The sequence below is a fragment of the Chiloscyllium plagiosum genome, chromosome 18, assembly GCF_004010195.1.
Source record: "Chiloscyllium plagiosum isolate BGI_BamShark_2017 chromosome 18, ASM401019v2, whole genome shotgun sequence".
NCBI lineage: Eukaryota > Metazoa > Chordata > Chondrichthyes > Orectolobiformes > Hemiscylliidae > Chiloscyllium > Chiloscyllium plagiosum.
In genome coordinates this window covers 44569928-44590761 of record NC_057727.1, presented here as the reverse complement: position 1 = coordinate 44590761, position 20834 = coordinate 44569928, and the positions used below count along the sequence as shown (strand labels likewise).

The following is a 20834-nucleotide window of genomic DNA, read 5'->3' as shown; positions in this document are numbered from 1 at the left end:
AAAAACTAATTGATAAACTCCAGCAAATCTATATCATCCGCCTCTAAACATATTCACCTAAGCTGATGTACAAATAAACATTTAGTCTTTATTTTGATTCAAATTACAATAAAATATGTTTTATGTCTGTTCTTAAAAGCCACAGCACTCAAGGGGGCAAAACATTCCTACACAAACATATAGTTTGGTTTATCAGTTGAGAGTTACTGAGATATCTCTCCCTAGTACCATCAGGATACAGAAGCAGAGAGTAGTAGAGAAACCTCCTGAATGGAATGGGCACTGCTAATAAGGCTGGCTCTATTCTGTCCCTATTATTAACTTACTTTTCAAGTCTCTGTGTGATTTGGGTCTTGTTGGACAAGGAGGTTGTTGGTATTTATTAGTACTTGCATGATAGCATATTTAATTACTGTAGAAGGTGCTCCATCTAGTCTTTTAAATGTTCATGCAGGGAAAAAACTCAAATATGAATGTGCACAGAGTACCTCAACATGTTCTTCAAAGGGATCGGCAAAGTTGGAAGCCATGCTGCTGCCCAAAAGGATCCTTTTTATTTGGAGGAAGTGAGTGAGGACAGCAGAAATATTTTCAAGACAGAACTAGGATTATGGTGGAACTGCTTCAACCACTATTCAAGGAGACATCAGACTAGACCCTTCTGAAACATTCATTTTATTAGGAAGAATATTGTAAAGTATTCTAATTGAAACAGCACGATTCTAAGCAGTACACAGGGACAAGAGGAAGCAAATCTTGAACAGTGACAGACAAGTTGAGAAGACTGTTTTTGAGACTGTCAGAACTCATGTATGTTAAAATAGAGACATAAGGTAAAATGTTTGAATTGAATCTCTAGTAGAACATTAAGACATGTAGTGGATCAGGAATCCAATTGTTACTGGAACAGGCTTTACCAAAGCTGCTGGCTTTATTATTGTCAGCATCTAATCAGAGAAGGCAAAAAAGATGTCTGTCAAAGGAAGAATTCATCATCAAAGGGATCCCAGAAGAGGGCAGAATAGCTGAAGCAAGCATGGATTTCAGCAACTACCGGACTGAAGAGAAGATGTGGGAAGGATGCCATAAGTTTCTTCAATGTTACCTGAAGGCCCGACTGCAGGGATCTGGTCTGAGAAATTGCAACGTGGTGCACTCTACCAAGGGCTATCATAGAAGACTTAGCTGATAGTATGAGGGACAGTCTGGACAAACTGTTAACTCTGAATGCATAACATATGTCAGATCCTGAGAGGCGAGTGAAACTCTGGGATAAGATATTTGAATGGCAGAGTTGTATGTGAGTCTGTGGGACTGGATTGACCAGGACCCTCTGGATGTGTACAGCAGTCTGTATCTAGCCGGCAGTTCCCACAAGGAAGGACATTATTACTGCCATCTATAACCAGAAAGAGAAAATCAATTACTCCTTTCACTCTTAATGTGGATCACTACATTCTGCTCAATGTAATCGTCAATTGAGGCAAATCTGCTCTGGTGTTGTTAAGGCACACTGACTAGGGTGATGTACAGAGACTTCTGAGAATCTGATACTACCCAGGGATACAAGTTACCTATTTGCAGAACATGGGGTAGACACCTGTCTTTTAAACCTGAACCAGGAGATCTAGCACATGTTGAGAGGACAATATACAGTTAACTCAGCTGATCTGCGATGCACAATGACGCCAACAGCATAGGTTCAATTCCTGCATCAGCTGAGATTATCATGAAGGACTCTCCTTCTCAACCTCTCCCCACACCTGAGACATGGTGACCCTCAGGATAGACTCACCAACAGTCATCAATCTCTAATGAGAGAGAAGCCCAATAGTCTGCTAGGACTATGTGATTTTACCTTTTCCTGTAAGAGAATGGGGTGTACATGCAAGGGAGTGTCCGCGATGCTGGCTAAGTGCCATGAGCAATGTGGCTTTGTTTCTGCTGCGTCATTATTCACCAGATTGCCCGCACTTGTCTGGGTACACAACAACCTCTCAAACATGTTATCGATGTAAGGAATGCTGGTCTTTTGATGGATATCCAGTTAGCAGTGGGTTGTTCCAGGAACAATATGCAGTGAGATGGTGATAGAATTGGACATGGTGGATGTCATAGACAGTTTAAGCAGTTTCTGAGGCACATTTAATAAGATACAATGAGGAATCTTGCTGGGCAAGGACTAATTCAATTTACCTACTTATTATTGGTCTGCCAGTTCATAATGAAGCTATACAATTTCCAACCATCCATACTACAGACATGGGGTTAGTTAAAGTTTATTTGCCAATTTTCACAAAGAATCATTTCCTGGAATGAAGCTTTAGACCTCTCATGTTTTGTGAGGGGGAGCCAGCTGAGAACCATCACCCTAACATTATTGTCAACCTCCAAAATCCCATTTCCATGACCCTTGTTTTGTTATGTGATTTTATGCCTACATCCATGTGCTTCAGTTTAAGACAGACAAATCTTGTAGAAGAAAAGATTAAGAATTGTCTTCAGGCTTGGGCTTCTTTTCAAAAGTTCTAAAATCATATTAAGAACGAAAACTACTAAAAATGGTATTCAAAGATTTACCAGCTTCTAACTTTACTGTTATATTATCAAAAGACTAGATTAGATTCCCTACAATATGGAAACAGGCCCTTCAGCCCAATAAGTCCACACCGATCCTCTGAAAAGCAACTCACCCAGACCCATTCCCCCACCCCACCATTACCCCGACTAATGCACCTAACACTATTGGCAATTTAACATGGCCAATTCACCTGACCTGCACATCTTTGGATTGTGAGAGGAAACCGGAGCACTCGGAAGAAATTCAGGGAAAATGTGCAAACTCCACACAGACAGTCTCCCAAGATGGGACTTGAACCCAGCTCCCTGATGCTGTAATGCAGCAGTGCTAACCACTGAGCCCCCGTTAGAATCAATTGACTTCCAATGCTTCTCTTTTGTCTTTCTTAATTCCATCCACACTCTGCTATTTATGTCTAGTGGGGAGCAGCACCATGGCATTATCACAGGTTTGCCCCAGCTTCCTAAAGCCCCTATGCAAACATCCCTACCCCAGGGAATCCCTCGTACCGCATTCCCTGTGGCGAGGGTTAGTCGTCACTCTCGAGGCTCCAGTGGCTTTTGATCCAGCAGTAACCAGGACTTCCGCTATGGCACTGTTATTCAAAGGAGCTGCCAGCAGTCTTCTGATTAGCTAGCAATCATTGGTCAGTGAGGTTTCCCATCCCAGAGTTGTTGATCTCAAGTAAAGCTTGCTAATTGTCACAAGTCCCTGATTGACACTTAAGCCAGCTGGTCTTCCCAGAGGAGGCAAAGAATAATTCTTGCCAGCTCACTAGCCAGCAGGTGGGGCAGCATGTTGGCTCAGTGGTTAGCGCTGCTGCCTCACAGTACCAGGGACCCGGGTTTGCATGTTCTCCCCATATCTATGTGGGTTTCATCTGGGTGCTCCAGTTTCCTCCAACAGTCCAAAGATGTGCAGGTTAGGTGAATTGGCCATGCTAAATTGCCCAAAGTATTAGGTGCATTAGTCAGGAGTAAGGGAATGGGTCTGGGTGGGTTACTCTTCAGAGGTTCGGTGTGGACTTGTTGGGCCGAAGGGCCTGTTTCCACACTGTAGGGAATCTAATCTAAATGCAGTTCAAGGTGAGACACTTGAGACCTCAGAAGGGGATATGGGTAAATAAAGGAGAAGTGAAAATATCACAGTCAATTGTGTTGGTACGTAGGCAAACCTGGCATTTATTTGCAACCACCACAATCCCACAAATAGCAATGAAATAAATAACTGAGTATATTTGTTTTGTTGAAAGATAAAATGTCACCTGGTACATTACTACATTGAAGTGTCAGCCTCGATCATGTACTTTAAACTATGACAGGGACTTGCACCTTTGATCTCTGACTCAAGAGTGCTACCACTATGTTAAGGCTGAAATGCAGTGTAAGGAAATCACCAACAGAATTAGCCTGAACAGCTACAACCATAGTCATCCATTATGGGGCTCAAGGAAGAATGAGAAAAGATGTGTTAATGCTCCATATACTCTTGATAACTGTATGAAAATGGATGATCAATTTTCATCAGTTTTACGGGAGCACTTTTAGCAGGGACAAAGCAGAACAGAATGTTTTGTATTCCAGTGAAAAAGCTGAAAATTATGCAGGCTTCTTAATTCTTTTTGGTTTCACATCATTGTTAATGCTTTGTTTTATGTACCAGAACTAATTTGTTTAATGTGAGCTCGCTTCCAGTGTCCTGCAATCCCATTATCCCTCTATTCCTTTAATATTTCTGCTGAGATCATGCAACATTTAAGATCTCCATGGCATTATCATATTGGTGTTAGAATTATATTGTAACATAAGTGAGCATTCATTTCAGTGTAGTTGGTACAAACAGATTTTAATGACTGCTACAGGCTTAAAGTCTATTGGACTCAGGGTCACGAGCTTTATGAAATAACCATCCTTTAAATGAGACAGTTGCAGAAACTGTGTGGCACAATAAATTTAAGTTATGCTTTTTCTCTTCTGGAACTTGTTTTTGAATCCATCTCAAACTGTTTGAATGCCTCTTTCCTCTGCCGAACCAAATAAATGTAGAGAAATTGTAACATAAACACAAGTGAACACGCCATCTAATTATAGACTAACTAGCATCCAATTATTTTCAGTTTGAGGTTTTAAGGGTGAATGGTTAAGAATTGAGATTTTTTTGATTGATTCATGGATATGGGTGTCACTGGTTAGGTCAGCATTTCATGCCTGTCCCTAATTGCCGTATTGAAGGGGGTGGTGAGTTACTGACTTTGGGTTATAAATGCAGTGATTTTAGGAAGGGAATTCCTGGAATGACACAGTGCAATCCAAGTCATTAGCCTCCTTGTGGTTTCAGTACCTGTTCTCTGATCCATGGATCCTGTGCTGACACAGGTAATGCCTCCAAACCAGGCTGACAGCATCTGATGCCATGTTCTCCATCAGAAATCCTGGAGAAAGATGATGGCCCTCCTCTCAATCACCCTGTCCAACAGGACTCTAGGTCCTGTCAATGAGACTCTGTATCGACTTGCCTCCCACAATCATGCTGTTGTCAATTGTACACCAACACATTATGGCCAATTCCTAGCTCACAACATTTGAAATAGTGTGCAACTGAGGATTGAATATGGCACTTATAGAGTCATAGAGATGTACAGCATGGAAACAAACCCTTTGGTCCAACCCGTCCACGCCAACCAGATATCCCAACCCAATCTAGTCCCACCTGCCAGCACCCGGCCCATATCCCTCCAAACCCTTCCTATTCATATACCCATCCAAATGCCTCTTAAATGTTGCAATTGTACCAGTCTCCAACACTTCCTCTGGCGGCTCATTCCGTACCCGTACCACTCTCTGTGTGAAAAGGTTGCCCCTTAGGTCTCTTTTATATCTTCCCCCTCTCACCCTAAACCTATGCCCTCTAGTTCTGGACTCCCTGACCCCAGGGAAAAGATTTTGCCTATTTACCCTATCCATGCCCCTCATAATTTTTTAAACATCTATAAGGTCGGGAAATTTGCTAGAGCTGCTCGCTGGGGTGGGGGTGGGACCCAGGGAGATAGTGAGGAAAGACATCAATCTGAGACTGGTACAGTTGAGAACAGAAATGAGTCAAACAGTCAGGGCAGGCAGGGACAAGGTAGGACTAATAAATAAAACTGCATTTATTTCAATGCAAGGGGCTGAACAGGGAAGACAGATGAACTCAGGGCATGGTTAGGAACATGGGACTGGGATATCATAGCAATTACAGAAACATGGCACTTGTGGCATGAATGTCAGGAAGTCCTGGCACCTACCACCACCCTGCAGACTTCAAGATTTCACGAGAATGACAGCACAGGGACTGGATATATGGTTAATGAGGTGAACAGTAGAGAGTTGCATGAGAAAAGGCACGAGGGCTCACGGACAGAAAATCTCCATGAAACTCCCCAAAATTGACACAGCCAAAATATGGGAAGACTCAGCCTGATGTTCTTATTCATTCCTGAAGGAGATTGATCTTTATCCTCCAGAGGACAACCAATGATTAGTGAAGGGGAAAACAATATCTAAATGAAGTACTTGAATGATTTCCATTTACAATCTAAGGGTTGGAATGTTACCAGGAGCCAGGAACATGCCAGAACCATGCGAGAAGTCTGGGGAGCTCTTTCTTGACATCAGCAACAACTCATTGCATCTTACAATGAAGCTCAGGTGTTGAGGCAAAATTCTCATGTGGGAGTAGTGAGTCTCCAGTGAAGGGGTATTTTTGATGGGTTAACAACCTTATTAACTGCGTATCTCACCTCATTAATATGCTCTTTATTTTTAGTGTACCACCCATCACAAGCAACGTGGACACTGAGAACTGTCAACATAGAAGTCAGAACAGGCACCTCATGACTTCAGCTCTCTGCTTGTTCAAATTGACCTTTGTATTATTGGATAGTGGGCACCAACATCTCAGGGCACACTCCATTGGCACAGGCCACAATAACAAGTATACCGTTTTGGATACTGTTGGGGGGAGGGGGATGACTTACCAGGGTAAGCCATGGGTCACAGGTCTCTGGCACAGAGTCTGTCTGTGTTGGTCTGAAGGAAAGGGGGAAGAGGAGAACTGGGGACTCTATAGTTAGGGGTACAGATAGGAGGTTCTATGGGAACGAGAGAGACTCACACTGGTGTGTTGCCTCCCAGGTGCCAGGGTTCATGATGTCTCAGATCATATTTTCAGGATCCTTAAGGGGGAGGGGGAGCAGCCCCAAGTTGTGGTCCACATAGGGACTAATGATATAGGTAGGGAAAGGGATGGAAACTTAAGGAAGAGATTCAGGGAGCTAGGGTGGAAGGTTTGAGCTATAACAGTGTTGTTATCTCTGGTTTGTTACCCATGCCAAATGCTAGCAAGAAAAGGAATATGGAGAGAAAGGAGTTGAACATGTGGTTACAGGGATGGTTCAGGAGGGAGGGTTTTGGATACCTGGATAATTGGGGCTCATTCTGGGGTAGGTGGGTCCTTGACAATAGGATGGGCTACACCTGAACCACAAGTGTACCAATATCCGGGGGGGGGGGGGCACAAATTTGCTGGGGGGGGGGTGGGCAAATTTGCTAATGATCTTCAGGAGTGTTTAAATTAATTCAGCAGGGGAATGGGACCTAAATTGTAGTGTCAAGGAGATTGAGAGTAGTGAGGTCAGAAATAAGGTTTCAAGGTTGCAAATGTGCACCGGCAAGCAGGAAGGTGGTTTGAAGTGTTGACAGTGTGGTGCTGGAAAAGCACAGCAGATCAGGCAGCATCCGAGGAGCAGGAGAATCAACATTTTGGGCATAAGCCCTTCATCAGGAATGGCTTATGCCCAAAACATCAATTCTCCTGCTATTCAGATGCTGCTGGACCTGCTGTACTTTTCCAGCACCACACTCTCAACTCTGATCTCCAATATCTGCAGTCCTCACTTTCTCCTAGGTGGTTTGAAGTGTGTCTACTTCAATGCCAGGAGCATCCAGAATAAGGTGGGTGAACTTGTGGTATTGGTTGGTACCTGGGACTTCAATGTTGTGACCATTTCAGAGACATGGATAAAGCAGGGACAGGAATGGTTGTTGCAGGTTCTGGGATTTAAATGTTTCAGTAAGAACAGAGAAGATGGTAAAAGAGGAGGAGGTGTGGCATTGTTACTCAAGGACAGTATTACGGTGACAGAAAGGACATTTGAGGTCTCGTCTACTGAGGTAGTATGTGCTAAGGTTAGAAACAGGAAAGGAGACGTCACCCTATTGGGAGTTTTCTATAGGTCTCCGAAAAGTTCCAGAGACGTAGAGGAAAAGATACAAAGATGATTCTGGATAGGAGGGAGAGTAACAGGTAGTTGTTATGGGAGACTTTAACCTTCCAAATATTGACTGGAAATACAATGGTTTGAGTACTTTAGATGGGTCAGTTTTTGTCCAATGTGGACAGGACGGTTTCCTGACACAATATGTAGATAAGCCAACAAGAGGTGAGGCCACATTGGATTTGGTTCTGCGTAATGAATGAGGCCAAGTGTTAGATTTGGAGGTAGGTGAACACTTTGATGATAGTGACCACAATTCAGTTATGTTCACTTTAATGCTGGAAAGGGATAGGTATATATCACAGAGTTATTGCTGGGGAAAAGGCAATTATGATGTGATTAGGCAAGATTTAGTATGCATTGGATGGGGAAGGAAACTGCGGGGGATGGACATAATTGAAATGTGGAGCTTATTCAAGGAAGAGCTACTGAATGTCCTTGATAAGTATGTACCTGTCAGCCAGGAAGGAAGTGGTCGTGCGAGGGAGCCATCGTTTACTAAAGAAGTTGAATCTCTTGTCAAGAGAAAGGTGAAGGCTTATATTAGGATGAGATGTGAAAGCTCAGTTAGGTGTTTGAGAGTTACAAGCTAGCCAGGAAAGACCTAATGAGAGAGCTAAGAAGAGACAGGAGGGGACATGAAATGTTGTTGGCAGATAGGAACAAGGAAAACCCTAAAGCTTTCTAAACGTATATCAGGAATAAAAGAATGACTAGGGTAAGATTAGGGCCAATCAAGGACAGTAGTGGGAAGTTGTGCGTGGAGCGCGAAGAGATAGGAGAAGCGCTAAATGAATATTTTTTGCCAGTATTCACACTAGAAAAAGACAATGTTGTCAAGGAAAATACTGTGATGCAGGCTTCTAGACTAGATGGATTGAGGTTCACAAGGATGAAGTGTTAGCGATTCTGGATAATGTGAAAATAGCTAAGTCCCCTGGGTCAGATGGGATTTATCCTGAGATTTTCTGGGAAGCCAGGGAGGAGATTGCAGAGCCTTTGGCTTTGATCTTTATGTCATCATTGTTCACAGGAATAGTGCCAGAAGACTGGTGAATAGCAAATATTGTTCTCTTGTTCAAGAAGGGGAGTAGAAACATCTCTGGTAATTATAGAACAGTGAGTCTTCCTTCAGTTGTGGGTAAAGTGTTGGAAAAGGTTATAAGAGATTTATAATCATCTAAAAAATGAATACGTTGATTAAGGACAGTCAACACTGTTTTGTGAAGGATTGGTTGTGCATCACAAACTTTATTGAGTTCTTTGAGAAGGTGACCAAACAGATGGATGAGGGTAAAGCAGTTGATGTGGGGCAATATGGATTTCAGTAAGGTGTTTGATAAGGTTCCCCATGGTAGGCTATTGCACAAAATACAGAGGCATGGGATTGAGGGTGATTTAGCAGTTTGGATCAGAAGTTGGCTAGATGAAAGAAGACAGAGGATGGTGGTTGATGGGAAATGTTCAACCTGGAGTTCAGTTCCTAGTGGTGTACCGCAAGGATCTGTTTTGGGGCTACTGCAGTTTGTCCTTTTTATAAATGACCTGGATGAGGATGCAGAGGGATGGGTTCGTAAATTTGCAGATGACACTCAGGGCTGTGGATGTTATAGGTTACAGTGGGACATAGATAACCTGCAGAGCTGGACTGAGAGGTGGAAAATGAAGTTTAATGTGGAAAAGTGTGACATGATTCACTTTTGAAGGAGCAATAGGAATAAAGAGTACTGGGCCAATGGTAAGATTCTTGGTAGTGTAGATGAGCTGAGAGATCTGAGTGTCTATGTACATAGATCCCTGAAAGTTGCCACCCAGGTTGATAGGGTTGTTAAGAAGGCATATGGTATATTGGCTTTTATTGTTAGAGGAATTGAGTTTCAGAGCCATGAGGTCATGTTGCAGCTGTACAAAACTCTGGTGCAGCCTCACTTGGAGTATTGTGTACAGTTCTGGTCACCGCATTATAGGAAGGATGTGGAAGCTTTGGAAAAGGGTTCAGAGGAGATTTACTAGGATGTTGCCTGGGATGGCAGGAAGACTGAGGGATTTCAGGCTGTTTTTGTTCGAGAGAAGGTGGTTCAAAGATGACTTAAGACATATAAGATAACCAGAGGGTTAGATTGGGTGGATAGTGAGAGCCTTTTACCTCAGATGATGATGGCTAGCACGAGGGGACATAGCTTTAAATTGAGAGGTGATAGATATAGGACAGATGTCAGAGGTAATTTCTTTACTCAGAGAGTAGTAGGGGCGTGGAATGTCCTACCTGGAACAGTTGTAGACTCGCCAACTCTAAGGGTATTTAAATGGTCATTGGATAAACATATGGATGAAAATGGTGTAGTGTAGATGGGCTTCAGATAGGTTCCACAGGTTGGTGTGGCATCAAGGGCCAAAGGGCCTGTACCAAACTGTAATGTTCTATGTTCTAAGTCTGAAGAAAGTAGATCAAGAGAAATGGTAATTCACTGATGTAAGGGTGAAGAACCAGAGATCATTGTTTCAAGATAAGTGACAAAAGAATCAAAGGTGAAATGAATCATAGAATTTCTACAGCACAGATAGAGTCCGTTCTGCCCACACAATCTCACTGACCCTCTGATGAACATCCCACAACTCCATTCCCACAAACCCACATTTATTCATTTACTATGGCTAATCCAACTGGTCAACACATAGCTAGAGACTATGGGCAATTTAGCATTGGCCAATCCACCTAACCTGCACATCTTTAGACTGTGGGAGAAAACTGGAGCACCCTGCAGAGACCCATACAGACACAAGGAGGACGTGCAAACTCCACACAGACAGCCACCCAAGGCTGGATTCGAACTCAGATCCCTGGTTCTGTAGTGCAGCACTGTTAACCACTGTGCCCTTGTAGTTTTTATGCCATGAGTGGTTTAGATCTGAAATGCATTGCCTGACAGGACAGTGAAAGTAAATTTAATCTTGGTTTTTAATACACAATGAATAATTATCTGAATGAAAGAAATTGCAGGCTTATGGGAAATGGGCTGGTGTGTGGGATCAGCGAAGGTGTTCTTGCCAGATTGCCTCCTTTTATAATGTGAGCATTCCGTTATTAATTTTCCAACAACCTACTCTCCAGAATTGGAAGCCAACTGTTTCCTGTAACCCTGAATCTCAAGCACTTACAGGCATATGAATAGGTGATACAAAAGGCAGATACAATACCTTTGTATTATAACTGTTACAATCTCTGCAGGGAAACCATAGGCCAAATTTACTAAACCAGCCCCAAATGAAGAAATGACCAACAAAATTCCACTATCTGTAGCTATCACTTTAATTTCTTTTTGTTCTGGTTGAACAAGAATTAACAGGTGAATAATACTCAAACAGAAAGGTAAATTCCACTTTAAATTGTTGATACTTCAAAGTTACATCACAGGCACCTCATCATTTGACGTACAAACGTGCATTACGTAGCACCATAATTTCGTAAGATACCGTTCTTTACAAGGTAGGTCATGAGCCATATCCAGCAACAGCTTTCACTTTTCATTTTCAAAAGTTTGATTATTGTCAGCAAGTCACTTCTACTAACACTGTCTGGTCATGGCTGTTCTGATTGTGTATTTTTTTTTTCATCTGTTCTGAAGCATTTTGTACTGCATTCTCAGTTTTAGACACCTGCAGCCAGCCTTGAACAGTACAACTCCAAGAATTCCCGTCTATTTCTACATCAAACAGAAGAATGACCTCTCTTGGGAAAAAATATTTCTTTCTTCCTCTCACAAGAAATTCTCTGTGTTCCTCTTCTAGTCTCTGCTTTCCCTTTATGTCAGCATCTGTGTTCAGATTGCTTTTACCCTCCAGCTCCTCTGCTTGTACCTCTCTCTTGCATTTGCAGCCCTCCTTCAAGCTTGCTAGTCGTATCACCTCTTCAGCAACTTCATTTCTATTGTTATTGCTTCCTAGTCGAGGGTTACTAGGTCACAAAGTCCAAAACCTCTCATTACTGAAGAATATTATATTGGAATTGATGTGAACTTTTAAACATCCTCTGTAAACATTCTCAAAAACAATTAGATTCTGCATACCTTTCAAAAAATTGTAAGATTTCCATTAATAGGTTAAAGGAATGGTAACCTGTCATATTAGGCTATCTGCAAATATGATGTTCATGTGCTAGGGGATTGCAGTTTGGGCAATGTTTGTGGTGTTGTTAAAGTCATAAAAGAAAGAGGAGCCATGACCCAAATGGCTAGAGCTACTGATCATCTCTTTGATTGAATGGCTTTTCAGTTTCCTCTTCAATTATTCAAAGAACCACAATAGTTTGGTTCATTCTGTACATCTGTGACAGATCATGAAATTTCCCTTCAGCTGATAAACTATCTTGCTTATCGTAAAATTGAATTTTCTTTCAGTCCTCTGAGTTCATTGTGAGCAAATCTTAAGCTAATTAGGAGCAATATTTGTGTGTGTGTGTGTATACATACGTGCTCATTCAATGTTATCAATTCTAAACAAATATGAAAACTTTCCTCATCAGAATGTCACAGTGGGAGCACAATTATTTTGAAAAGGCAGGTACTAATATTTTCTCCTAAAAGCACAAATGTGTAAAATAATTAGCATCTTAAATTCTATTCAGGACTCCAGTCCAGTCGCCAGAATGACTTAAGGAAGCAGTATGCCAGAAGCTCAGTTGGAACTAGCTTGTAGCAGGCTCAACACAGATAAGCATTCCTAAATTAATTAGAAAACGGTACTGCGGAATCTCCTTCATTTACCATATCAAGGTGATTATACCTACTGGATATTGGAAATTTGTTCCAATTGAAGGATCCCATCATTGGGTTTGCAAAAGATAATTTGTCATGCAAAATAAACCAACAGAACTCAAAGTGAATTTATTCCATTTTATTTCACAAGGGATTTTGGAATTAGATGGTTGTGAATTTAATCTGAAAACTCAGTTTTCTCAGGGAATCTCTTATTTTGGGAGGGGGGGAATCTACTCTGTACAGTCAATGCAACGCCATTTAGATTTGGTCAGGGATGATGGCAAACAGCTCAAACTTTTTTCCCCTCAAGGGCTCATCTTTCTCCAAGATTACCTTTGGTTTTCAAGGACTACTTTTCATTTTGATGAACTCATTTATTAAGTGATGCAGTCAAATACAAAGACTACCTTCTGCATTTCTATTAAATTATGGGTTACACTCACATAGAAACAGAATTAGAAGAATGAGTATTCTCAATAATTGTTAACCTTCTATTAATCTTAATGCCACAACTAACAAGGAAAGCACTAAAGCTTTAACATCATAGTATTTAAATTCGTGCATGTCAGAATACTAAGCGACAAAAGTTTTTCCCCACAAACTAACTGATACACTTCTACCATACAAAATGTCATCAACCTAAACACAACGTCCACATATTGTGAGGTCACAGCTCATACCAATTAGCTAATTTCTTACACATATGCACAAAGCTGAAACATTTTCAGTAGACAGCTATGACCTATTTTATTTCAATCTCTAACTGTGATTTAATAGCTGACAAGATTTTTTACAAAAGCATCCATCACATCTATTGCAATATTGTAGCTTCTGAACATAGACAGCTTTTAGCGAGAGATTCCACATACATTTATAAAGAATTCATTAGCAAAGTCATTTGAAATATTCTTAGGTTCCACTTAGCCGAGTACTGTTTCAGGATTAGCTTCAAAATTGTTCTCCTTCTGTGGCAGTCGCCCTTTCCCCCAACCTTACAGTTTCCTTTTACCCTGCCTCCTTCTCAGTCTCCTTCTCTCCCCCACTCACACTTCTTTGAGTCTTCTCAACAATACTTTGACCTTCTTTCAGTGCATCCAACCTCCAAAGCACACACCCATCCTCATCAAGCCTGGGAGTCTAAACTCCTGACAGCTTCCTACCCTTGGTTTCTTAGCATAAGGTCTCACCTGACACCCCCCCCCCCCCCACACCCTCCCCCTTTACCACCACCCCCAACACCTTCCCACCTTGGTTCCACAACAAGTGGCTTGCAAGCAAATGTTATTCCACATTCACACCCAGCCAACAAATGCAGCAAAAGGTTTCCCCAATTTATTCACTTACTTCTTTACATTCTCACTCACTGTCTTTCCTTTCTAATTATCCTGCTTGCCTTTCAGTCAACTGTAGCTTGTTTCTCTGATAACTTCCCTTGTGAGTGAAAGTATCAGCAGCAAATGCTTGTGCTAAGAGCAACAAAGTCTGAGAGATTCTTTCCATTCAACTCAGAGCAACTTTTCTCTCATTATCACCTTCGGTGTTGAATGTTTTTGGGTGTTTTGGGGATTTCAAGGTGAATTCATCCACTTTCCCAAGTATTTTAAACTAAACTCACACATAATAGAAATTTAATACGCATAATGATAAATGTAGAAACCAGCAAAAAAGTCCATCCTATAACTGAAAGTCTTTAATATATCACAATGTCTGACTACACAAAAATAGAAATGAACACTAGAGGAGAAAGACAATATTTTGATGCCCTTTATTTAAATATGTTGGTAACTATGTTATTAATCATTTCTATACATTAAGAATGTAAATTTTTTGGCAAAAAGTAAAAAGTCTGAAACTTATAAACTAACCACAGGTACTATTCCATCAAATGTACTTACAAATATATTTACAAAAGTAACAATCAGGAGTTGCAGTTTCAGTATCATTAAATGTTGTCACAATATATTGTGTATAATTTATGTAACAGAGAATCTCAGAGAATCGTCTCTGAACCTGGAGTCTATATAGAGGAGCTGAAGCTATAAAAAAGCCTTTCAAGCTTTTCTTCATAAATGGCAACTCACATCTTTATTTACTGTGCTTTTTACCCTATTTTGTGCAATTTGAAACTAACACATATTTAATAATTTTTAGACTTACTACAGAGTTAATTCCAGGTGGAAACCACTATGTAACGAGAGATATTCTGGATAGGAGTACTCTAATTAATTCTAAAAAGTTATCACTTGTACTATCACACTGGATTCTGACACTATGGAGGGATCTCAGGAAAATAGTATTCAAGTGGTTCATTTCTTAATCCACAAGCAACAAAGTTGTAAAACAAATAAGGTTTGTTTGCATTCTTCACTTACTGTACTTTCTCTATGACACAAAAGTACAGGTAAACATTCAATAATATTTTGGGAAAATGTTGATCTGTTTTAATTTGTTAACATAATGTTATGTGACTGTTCACGCAAAGGTAAACAAATACAAGGAGCCAGAAACATTGAGTAATGTTTTATGACATGTTTTGTTGTTGTGGCTTAGGTCCAAGAGGCTTAAAGCTGAGTACCATCACATTTGCATTTCTCAGATGATGAGGTTGAAAGATAGCCAGTAAATAGTTGTGTTGAATGCATATTACTTTAGATTCATAGGGTTCTTTGCATGGCACAATAATTGTGGCAGAAATATGAAAATAAGCCAAAATATATAGAAGATACATAACTGTCAGATGTAGTGTATTTTTAAAAATTTGATCATGGGATATGGAGATAACTAGTAAGGTCAGCTCATCTATTAACCACCTAATTACGGGTGAGGTGGTGGTGATGAGATGATGACTCTTGGACCACTTAATTTCACATGGTCAAGAGATATCCAGGGAGGGGGTTCCAGGATTTTGTTCCAGTAACAGTGAAGGAATAATAACATTTTTTAAAGTCAAGATATTATATGCATTGGAAAGGAACTTGGCGGTGATGCTCCCATGTGCCTTCTGTCCTTGTTCTTCCAGGTGATAAAGAACAAGATTTAGCTTGGCTAGTTTGTGATGCAGACTAACACTGCAAGCATGAGTTCAATTCACGCACTGGGGTTGAGGTTAGCATAAAGGATTCTCCTTCTCAACCTCTGCTCCCCCAAAGCCCCGAGGCACAGTGACCCTCAGGTTAAACCAACAGCAGCACAGAGCAGTCCTGCAGTCTAGTGAGCGTATGACGATTTTACTTCAAAGACTGGGTTTGAAAGGTGCTCTCAAAGGACTCTTGGGAACTGTTGCAGTGCGTCTCACAGATGATATCAATGATAACTCAGGTGACACATCACTCTGTTGGTAAGGAGTGAATTTTAAGGTGGCGGATGTGGGCTGCTTTGTCCTGAACACAATTAGGTTACTAGGGTATTGTTGGAGCTTTGGGTAACCAGGCAAGTGTTTACTATTTCAGCACATTCCTGACTTATGCCTTGATATCAGACCTCCTCTTTGGAGCTAGAAAAATAATCATCACTTATAGTTCCTCATTTCTTGCCTGCTCTTGTGATGGCAGTATTTATATGGATGCTTCAGTTATGTTTCTTGTGAGTTGTAATCCTCAGGAAGTTCATTCTGATTGATGGGTAGCTCAGTGATGGTGCTGAATGGCAAAGGGAAATGCTAAGGTTCTCTTGCTGGCTCATTGCCTGGTACCTTTGTAAAGTGAGGGGAAAATGAGGACTGCAGATGCTGGAGATCGGAGTCGAGAGTGTAGCACTGGAACAGCACTGCAGGTCAGGCCGCATCTGAGGAGCAGGAGAATCAACATTGATTGTCCTGCTCCTGGGATGCTGCCTGATCTGCTGTACTTTTCCAGCACTACACTCTCGACCCTTTGTAGTGTGAACACTATTTGCAACTTATCAGTGCAGTATTATCCAATTCTTATTAAAGTGAGTTAGGAGTTCTTCCTTATCTAAGAAAGTGTCATTGGAACTGAACATTTATCATCAGTAAGCATTCCGAATCTGGCCTTATGGCAGAGGGAAGTTAGCAATGAAGCATCTCAAGATGTCTGGACAGCTCCAAGTGTGATATCCTGGAGCTGAGATGACCAAAACCAGCTTTATTTTACAGTGTGTCTTTATTAACCAGATATAAAGCTGGTCATTACAATGAATAAGTAATGATGGTAAAGTGGTTAGATTTCCTTATGGAATGAAATACATCAACCACAACCAATAATTGTGTATCGTCTATGATAGTAAGGCCAGGGTTAAAAATTTTTTAAAAAGTCTGCGATTTACATTCCAATGGACCACACACAAAGCATGCTGCATCTGGCAGCAAATGAATATCACATTACAGTACCAATTAGCTCATTAAAAGGCAGTATTTTAAGCTACTTTTTTCAAGAAACACAGGTTTTATACTTTGTTAACAGCTAAAACAACAGTCTCCCATCTATCAAGTGCATCTTTTATTTCAAATCACATCTCCGTAAGTGCATGGCTGTTGTGCTTATCTTTCATTATTTTACCTATTTTTCTCTCCACTTGCTGTTTTGAAAAAATTTAACAAGAATTATTGCTTTCAACATAACATTATAGTATTGCATACTTCTGTCCCAGGATTTTGGCAGAACAAGGCTGTGTAGTCAATTCCCTTCAGATTAAACTTAAAAGCAGTCTCTTGAGGTTAGTTACACAGAAGAGTGGCACAATGTCAATAAAACATTGAATCATATCATCAAAGAAACTGGAAGGTCTCATTCTGAATTCACGCAGCAAGCAAAGTCATATATACTTGTACACAGGCCAAACCTTCATGTATTACACCCTTCAGTCAGTGCATATCCAAAAGACTTAGCAATCGATTTTAAGGCACTTCATTCTGAATTCATGTTTCGCTGCCACATACAGTACATTGTAAATTTAAAACCTATTTAAAAATTCTTCACTTCATCACAGCTTTCACACAACTAATGGTATGAATGTAAAACAATTACCTAGGCACAGTTCAATGCAAGTACAGCTACTGAAATTGCATAGATCCACAACAAAGTAGATGATGTAGCTTCATATTTCTACTGTTACAACACTGTTGTAGTTAAAATAGGGTTATTCCAATCACTGTGATGATCAGTTGATTGATTTACTTTGACAAAACGCTAGTCTTTTCTTGATCACCACTATAAATCTGTTGTGGCAGAGGTGAGTGGAGTACATCACAAAACACAACGGTAAATAATTATTCTCACTGAACATTTCCGTACATTATAATATACAACCGTAAAACTGTGAAAGAGATCATAGTAGGGCACACAATTTATCTTATTCAAGAGTAAGATTATCTACACCTATTTCAGGCATAAAACCCCGTGAATTAAAAATAATTTTCACTCATGGAACAAACTGTGTGTCACATCATAATTCCGTCCTCATGCTCACTTCACAATGCAACACACTTTATCTCCTCTGCTTCTTTCACTATGATGATCGCAGTTAATGAATACCCTGTACTGGCCATCACCTTGACAGACATCATCAAACAATCAGAAAGATTATCCAAATAACTTCATCAGGAGCAAGTACACTATCAAGTAATGATTTCATAAGCAGAAAGCTGTTTTATTTTTAGCATGCTGCAGTGCTGAGGGACTTAACATGTAGATCTACTACCATAAGAGGTATCATTAGAGAATAAAAAGGTAGAGTTCCAACTACATACAGCACATTTTCTTCTAATAGTTACTCTCACCATTTAAAAATAAAATAAATAGCACATCAAGTTAGCTCCTAAAGCATCACTTTAGATATATGTACTACAATCATGTTTTCTGAACAAGTAATGCTCTCATTTTCAAAGTTAATTTAAAAACATGTCTAAATAAGATTGGGTTTTGAAATACAAAATATGCAGACACTTCACTAAAAACGTCTTGTCCTGACTTCAAGTGTCTGTGTCCAATGCAACAAACTCTCCACTAAAAACATCCTGAAGAAATATTAAGTATTGCCTTACTGAATGCCAGTACCCTTCAGCGTATGCATATTCATACAACTACTTACTCAAATAAAAAATAAAAATCTGAAAGGACTAGCATGAAAATAAATCAATGAGTACAGGTCATGCAAAATCAAACTTGCCGTAAAAATGAATTAAAACATATGTAAATATTAAGAAACAGACAATAGAAAATATTTGCCCAAATTAAAAGGTACATTGATTTTGTTTCTCCTACATTTACTTCAAGGCCTTAAGTGACTTTAGAATAAAATCAACCATCTACATTCCCAAATAGCTACTTTTGTCTTCTACTGTCTGAGTATCATCATTGCCTTCTCCGCTTATCTGGCAGTGCAACAGTTTCCTGCCTTTCCACAGACAGATACAGTTCTGTTTTTCCAATGCTTCCATTTATTTCTATTAACTCTGCTGACTTTATTGGACTGATAAATAGGTCTACAGTTGCAACACAAGATCTTTTTAAGCTAAATAAAAAAAAACACGAAGAGAACTTTAAGGAAAAATGAAGTATCAGATGAAGAGTTAAAAAAACACTTTGCGCGCTAACACCCATTTTCACTATCTTCCACGCTCATGCTACTTCGCCGACTGCTTGTCTTTGAAGCACCAGGTGATACAGATGAGAGGAGTGGGTCAGTTGCTTCCCCAGGTGACAGAGTATCGTCCATCAGAATATCATCTAGCTTGGAACCCATTTTTGTGGGAGCACTGTAGGTGCCAGCATGTCCAAGGTTATCATTGAAGGTGAGAGTTCCATCAGACAGATTCAGCGTAGTAGCAGCAGTAGTGCGAGAAAGGTCTGAGTGGTGTTGTAAGCTATTGCTGTGGCACTCATCAGTTACTGGCTCTAGTTTAATGTTCCGTCCAGTAATATCAGGTGAGCAGAGGCCAGAAGGGTTAACCAGTGGTAATCCATGTGCACGGGCTTGCATTTCAAGTTCCTGAGAGTTGAACACAATAACAAAGTTCAAATATACACAGATTCTGTTGAAAGATAGTTGTTTTCCCGACTCAATGCACCCCTTAAAATTGTACAGTTCCCAGATTCCTTGAAATTTTAAAAATTAGTTATAAAAAATATTTCACTAATTCTTTCTGACAATGATTAATTATCTTGTGGTGGTGTGGTCAGTGCTAGCTTGCAACACAGTTCAACTGTGTGTTCAACTCCATGCAGTGCAGCTTGAACTCTAAACTATCTGATTCAGGGAAGTGAATACTAACACTCTAAAGACATACCAAAAATTATAACACATAGAATTATCGGTTGCATGGATCGGCAGTGTTTGAAGAGCAAGAATTGAAGTGACTTTTGGTTGTAAGGTAGGCATGCCTAAATTGGAATCAAGATGATTGGAGTTATACAGGAATTTCTTTTTGGGAGGGCTGCTCATGTTTATTAGGCCAAAGTTAGGAATTCAGATTTAAAATTTTGGGAGTAAAAGAACCTTGGCGTGGTCATACAGACATCATGAGGATGATGCAATTGAATAAGGTCTTAACAAGGAAAAGCCAAATCTAAACCTATAGGTTAAAAACATAAAGGGGAATGTCAAATACATACAAGATCTTAGATAGGCCGGAGTATTGTATAGTTTTAAGCACCTTATCAGACAAAGGACATAAAATCAATGGAAATGTTGTAGCACAATATCAGTAGGGTGTACAACTGCAAGAGTTTACAATTATGAAAAGACATTTATGAGAAGTTGGGACATTTATCAATATTTCTGAAAGTTTAAGAGTGATCTAATACAACTCCTCAAAATTATGAAAAATTATGATAAGGAAATTAGTAAGACTTTAGTAAGGCATTCAACAAGATTATGCATGGTAGACTGGTTACATCACAATGGATTACAGGGAGAACTAGCCATTTAGAAACAAAATTAGCTAGAAGGTAGGACACAGAGCATGGTGGAGGGCTGCTTTTTGGACTGGAGACCTGTGAGCAATGGTGTGCTTCAGGGATCAGTGCTGTGTTCACTGTTCTTTTCTCATCTATACAAATGATTTGGATGTGAATATATGAGGAAATGTCAGCAAATGTGCAGATGACACAAATTGGTGGCATAGCGGACAGTGAAGAAGGTTACCTCAGAATACAGCAGGACCTTGATTAGATGGGCCGATGGGCTGAGGAGTGCAGATGGAGTTTAGTGGATATAAATG

At 40.2% G+C, this 20834-nt stretch overlaps 1 protein-coding gene across 2 annotated transcripts in view; it reads right to left on the bottom strand.

Moving 5' to 3' along the window:
• Positions 1–16456: 16456 nt before the first annotated feature.
• The window catches only part of LOC122559083 (microphthalmia-associated transcription factor-like), a 171995-nt gene continuing 167617 nt past the window's right edge, over positions 16457–20834 (bottom strand). For both annotated transcript variants that reach the window (XM_043708335.1, XM_043708336.1), the window contains exon 11: positions 16457–19603. In XM_043708335.1, the coding sequence (XP_043564270.1) occupies positions 19205–19603 (399 nt within the window). In that variant the 3' untranslated portion in view covers positions 16457–19204. The remainder of the gene's footprint in view (positions 19604–20834) is intronic.